Source organism: Parus major, chromosome 8 (assembly GCF_001522545.3).
Source record: "Parus major isolate Abel chromosome 8, Parus_major1.1, whole genome shotgun sequence".
Taxonomy (NCBI): Eukaryota; Metazoa; Chordata; class Aves; order Passeriformes; family Paridae; genus Parus; species Parus major.
In genome coordinates this window covers 19,850,661-19,856,660 of record NC_031777.1, presented here as the reverse complement: position 1 = coordinate 19,856,660, position 6,000 = coordinate 19,850,661, and the positions used below count along the sequence as shown (strand labels likewise).

At 47.4% G+C, this 6,000-nt stretch overlaps 1 protein-coding gene across 1 annotated transcript in view; it reads left to right on the top strand.

The window, feature by feature from the left end:
- Positions 1–1,171: 1,171 nt before the first annotated feature.
- The window catches only part of ST6GALNAC5 (ST6 N-acetylgalactosaminide alpha-2,6-sialyltransferase 5), a 69,775-nt gene continuing 64,946 nt past the window's right edge, over positions 1,172–6,000 (top strand). Inside the window, exons 1-2 of the mRNA XM_015635797.3 lie at positions 1,172–1,450; positions 2,087–2,308. Coding sequence (XP_015491283.1) covers positions 1,385–1,450; positions 2,087–2,308 — 288 coding nt within the window. The 5' untranslated portion in view covers positions 1,172–1,384. The remainder of the gene's footprint in view (positions 1,451–2,086; positions 2,309–6,000) is intronic.

Genomic DNA, 6,000 nt, shown 5'->3' with positions numbered 1-6,000 from the left:
ACCACATAATAAAGAATTACCAGGACCTGATAAGATTCTTCTTACATTGCTCTGTTTGTCTGAACAACTGGTTCTGTTGAAACCAACCCTACAAACTGCATAAACAGCAAGTGTGTGTGCAACTGGCATCTTCTGTGAAATGACAAAGCGTGTTTACTGCGTTATCCGCTGGTGAACTACACCTTCATGCTTCTTTTTCCTTTTTTAAAAGGCACTAATTGCAGCATGCTGTGCCCATGCTAGAGATGGCATTTGTTTCACTGCTGGTCCTCCAATGAATTAACAAAGATAAAAAATGGATTTCAATGACAATTCCAGCCTTGAGAAAGGTGCTATTGTGACCGCGGTGGAGTTATCCTGCTGATAGTTTTCTCCTTAATGTAATTTTTAATACTACATAGCTGTAGGTTAGATGAGAAGATATATATTAGAGCTACTGTTTCGATGATTAGTTTCAAGTGAAATAATTCCATGATTAGGAGATAGATTTTTTTTTTAATGCTGTCAGTCTAATAACTTTGTAAGACATAAATCCTAAAAATGGCTTGTTTAGAAGGGGTACATTTATAAACGTGGAATTCCCACAGCAAAAGATCTGTGTAATTTGAGGTCTGATAAAGTTTTCACAACTGAACCATAAACTATTAACACAAAGAAAGAATAAAAAACTTTAGAAGGCTGCTTGTGAGATTGGGAAAATGTCCGCCTTCAGAAACCAGAGAGACGGCATGGGGAGCAAGTCTGTGAGATTTGATTTATGAGATGAAGAAAGCTTCTGTCAAAAGGGTTTGAAACCGGTTGTTAGAGCTTAGGCAAGATTGTGTGAAGGGATATTGTCAGCACCGCACAAGGAGTTGAGAGCGTCTATTTTTTTACTAACGTGAATTTAAAGTATTGCCTGGTGGCTGCCAGCTCCAGGAAACCCAGGCAGCGGTGGGAGAACGAGAAATTTTCCACTAGGTAAAAATACAAATAATGTAACGCGAAGGTCGTGCCCCGGTACCACAAGCAGGACGGAGGCCTGGGAAGAGGAAGGGAGGAAGGAAAAGAGCTCCCCTCCCTGCTCCTGCTCGCTCGGGGCTGGAGAGGCGCCGCCCGCCCGGTGCCCGCCCGGTGCCCGCCCGGTGCCCGCCCGGTGCCCGCCCCCCCCGCGCCGCGGGCTCGCCAGCGGAGCAGCGCCCGAGCGGGAGGCAGAAGTTAACTTCCACCTGCCCTGAAGTCGCCGCTGCGCCGGCAGCAGGAGGCGGGGGCGGAGGCGGAGGCAGGCGGGGCAGCCGAGGACCCGGCTCTGGCAGGCTCCGAGGGTCCGGCCGAGTGTAATTCCCCCCTAATCCCCGCCACGGCGGCGCTTCCCTGGCCGAGCCATGTCTGCGGCTTCCCCGCCATGCCGAGCCTAGCGGGGAGCGGGAGGACTGGCGGCCGGGAGGCGCACAAAATGAAGACCCTGATGGTAAGTGCATTGTTGGCACGGCTCATCCCGGCTCCGGCGGCGGGGAGAAGAGCAGGGGAGCGGCGCGGAGCGGAGCTGCCCCGGGCACCCTGCACACGCTCCAGCCTTCGCCGGGCTGCATCCCCGCGGCTCTCCGGCATCGCGCGAAGGCGGTCAAACCTTGGTGGCGGCGGCCAAGAACTTTCCGCCTGCTTTCTTTTATTCGTGTTGCTGGCGGTTTGGGGGTTTTTGCGTGTGTGTGCGTTTTAAGGAGCGTACAGAAAACCGATCTGCTTAAAGGACGAGGCTGGAGGTAGCTGGGCGGGGGGAAGCGCTACAGTCCCCAACACTCGTTAAAATGCACGAATGAGATGCCCAAAGGGGGACGGCGGCACGGGAATGAGAGGCGCGGGGTAGCCGGGCGCACGGAGGGGAGAAGAGGCGAGGAAGCAGGGCTGGGGAAGGAGGGAGGCACGGGAGCGGGCTGGCGAGGGGGCAGAGAGGAGGACGGAGGGGCTTCCCCAGTTCTCTCCTCGCACTTCTGCCGGGTGTCTGGTGGGTGAAACTTGCGGGTGCGCCGGCGGGGAAGCGGCGCGCCCCGCCGAGCCCCGCGGCGGGGGGAGCCCGCTCAGCCGGCTCTCTCTCTGCCCCCCGCAGCGCCACGGGCTGGCCGTCTGCCTGGCGCTCACCACCATGTGCACCAGCTTGTTGCTCATGTACGGCGGCATCGGCATCGGCGGGGGCCACCCGGAGGCGCGGCGGCGGCAGCAGCAGGTGGCGGCGGTGCCCAGCCGCCCGCCGGAACGCGGCCAGCGCCACCCGGCTCTACCCGTCGGGGCCGGCCTCCTGGAGGGCTACATCAGCGTCCTGGAGCACAAGGTGAGCCACCGGCCGCGGGACCGCCCCTCCCTCCCGGCCCCGGGGCAGCCGGGACCCCGCGCTGCCCCGGCCTCCCTTGGGAGGCTCCGACCCCGAGCCTGACGAGCTCCCCCTTCTGCCCCCCGTGACATGCCCCGTTCCCCTCGGCGGGGTCGGCGTGCCCTGCTAGCCTCACTGTCGAGGTTGGCTTAAGCGGCCTCCGGGTGCCATCGCGCCTGGCCCGGGGGCAGGAATTACCGGGGTCAGGAGCCGGGCTCCAGCCCGAGGTTGGGTGTTTGTGCCGCTGCTTCTCTTCTCCCTTGCACAGCAGAAGCGGGGGAAGGGTGAAGTGCTATGTTTGTAATGCTGTACGCTCTAGGTACAGTACAAATGTATGTTTATGCTGATATTATTAAGGGTTAAAGAATGAGGTTTATTTACCGGAGGGCAAAGTCAATAGGTAGGTGTTTATTCTTAGCTAATTTTGTCATAGGAAAAATAAAAGTCTCCTGCACAAATGACCTTTTCATCTCCCTTCTGGGAAGCAGAAGTTGTCACCCGTAGTTTCTACTCTAGAAATTGGGGGCACTTCTTTAATGGTGAACAAAATTACGTCCCTCCCCTTGACAGAGGAATTACCAGGCTGTATTGTCAGACTATAATACTTGTTTACCAGAGATAGGCAGACTAAGCTTTGATAACTCACAGGACAGATGTAGTGACATAAAGTGAGCAAGGTGGCACATCCATGCCAGAGAAATAATCAAGCTTCAGTAATTTTCTCAGAAGGCAGATTCCTCTGCTTTTTGGATGGTGTTTGGTTTGTTGCTTTCACCTGGAAATTCCAAGGTCTTCCTCTTCCAAAACCACAGATATTGTTTAGTGCACACACATCTTACAGTAAAAATTTACTTTAGAAAATAAGCAAGAGAAATGAGGATTCACAACTTTCTTAGGTTTTCACATCCAGATTGACAACCTTCTGAAAGATATGTTGTCAAATGAGTTACTGGGCTCAGTTTAGAGGTACTGTGTGAAGACTAGTGACTTTGATATACAGAGATTTTTATTGTTCCTTCTGGCATAACTTTCTATGCAAGAGTTATCTGTAGGCCTCTTAACACAGAAAAATAGCACATGATGGTGCCTTGTAGGCTTTATTTGCTTTCTTACATGGTTGTCCTGGAAATTCTCAAATGTAATGTCTATAGAAAAAGCAAGTTTGGCCTTAGGCTTCCTACTGTCTGATGTGCACTCTTGTAATTCTTTTGTTCTTCTTGAACATGACTGTAGTGATAGGTGTAGATATACGTGCACATGGTTTTTATATGCAGCAGTAATCAAAAAGACTTCTGTGGGTTTTATGAGATGCATGTGTGAGTAGCCTTCTGGTTCTGATAACACCTCATACTGGTTTCTCCAGACTCACAAACAGCTCTCATTAACAGGCCATACTTAAAATCACTGTTCTGTTATTTTCCAGGGTAATTTTAATGTTTCCCTGTGTTTTGGAGAAAGGTGATCCTTTGGCTTTTTAATACATTGTAATATAGCCCAAACGCCACAGATACTCCATTTCTGAATTTCATTTCACACAGCTCATGCCTCACAGTAATAATCTGCTGCAGGTTTAATAACTCTTCCACCTAACTTCTGTGGGTCAAAAAGAATATTCTGCTATCCCTGCTGTGTTCCCAGCTTGCTTTGTCTTATTTTAATGCACATGAGATCATGCAGAGAGCTGTGCCATTATGGTATACAGAGCAGTGGGGACACTGCATTACCATAAAGGAGACTGGGGAGAAAGGGGCTTTTGTCTCTTAATGATGTATTTATTTTTGTAATTTAATTTGGTAGTCCATGTACTTGTCACGGATTTACAATCCCAGAATACATAGGTTTCATGCATAATAAAAAAATAGAGAATGCAAAAAATTGCAGGAATTCATGGTTTGGAAAAAGAAGGGTGCAGGATTTGTGATGGTAAGAATAGGGAGAGAGATAGCAAGAACTGAGGAATGGTGAGACACGTTCAGAGAACATGTGGTTTGGGTGGGACACTGCAAACTGCAGAGAAGACAGCTTGAATAGCAAGTGAAATGAGGGAGCTGGGGAGGTTTTCAATAATATGAAGAGAGCTGCAAGAAGAGAGCAAGGTAAAATTTTGTAGCTGTGAAAGGGACATGATATTTGAAGAGACCGGGAGGTCTGGAAGGAGATGGGAAGTATCTGTTGTTTGAGAACAACAGGCTTGCGAAGGTAAGGCAGGAATGAGTTCATCAATGGTACATGTTATTTTGATAGCACAGAGGTGATGGTGTGAAATGACAATGAATGGTAGATTTTTCACCGTATAGCTTCCTTAATTTCCCATATAGAATCTTGGAATTATCTGTCAAGTTGAATGACCTGAAGCTGAATGACCATTATACAAAATTCATCCTTGGTATGTGTTCATGCATGAATGACAGATAGCAGTAGACTGAATGTCTGGATCATTCTTGTGCTTGTTTCTGGATCCCATAATTCGCTTTAACAGGAAAATCTCCTTTCATGTTCATGTATGGGTACAACATGGTGTTGTACCTACTCTGGTGCATTTAATGAAAGTAAGTCTGCACATCTATGTAGAGGCTGTATGACAGTTTCTGAAGTTATTAATCCATAATCACAGTGCAAGTATTGACACACAAGCTGTGTAAGTATGTGGAAGTAAAGATGTTTCTCTTCAGGGATAAAATTCAACAATTGTTCTAGTTGTGAAATATCATGTATGACAAATGTCTGTCGCTACTAGCAATACACCTCATTCAGTGCCGGATGATCATGTATGGAGACTATTTGCCAGAAAATCTGGGCACTTAGTACTAAGTAACAATGATTTTCAAATATAGCCTGCAATATTGTAATTACCAATTATTTTTCTCCTTTTATTTTATATTCAGTAAGAATTGTAGTTCCTCATCCATACTGTCAAGATAAGCAGGCAGTCTCTGAGAATACAGTAAAAGATGTAATTTTTTTTTACTGTGTTGAAGAGGTTTTTTTGCAGGACTTTCTAGTCTTTTCCTTCATCATTTCTGCAAGCCCATTTTTCCAAGAGTCAAGCATCAGAGATCAGAACCCCTGCACTTAGCTTTAGTAGCCTTCCACAGTTTAGCAGTGTGTACTTAATTTTTGTTGAGCTGAATTCTTGGAGAAAAAAAAAAATTAGAAATGCTGTGAATTCAGAGATGAAAGTGGATTCTTGTCATTTCACCTCTGCTTGTCCCAGAGTAACAGCAGTTGACATTGTTGATGGATGTTTGAAATGAATAAATGGTATCTCTTTTTGTTCCAAATTGCCAGATGTTGTATCCTAAAGAAAAATCTCACATTTTGAACAGAAAATATGGTTTGCTGATAGCTATTATTGAGAGGTCAAGGACTGAAAGTGAAGAAGTGGTGGCTTCTACTTTGAGGAGCTGTTGCTTCCTCCAGAGGCACATTGAGTATAGCACTACTTAGCTACTGCATCTGCTCTGCAGTTAGAAAGGACAGGAGTCCTACACTGTCAAAGCGACATCTTTCATTAGTTCTTTGAGTGGTATCCTGAAATTAAAGAGGTTTTGTCACTGGCATTGAGGGAAGCAGAATCATACTCTTCTGTGAGGAGGAATGGGGATAAGCCTTTCTGTTGATTTATCATACTGCTAGCAAGAAATTACAATGCT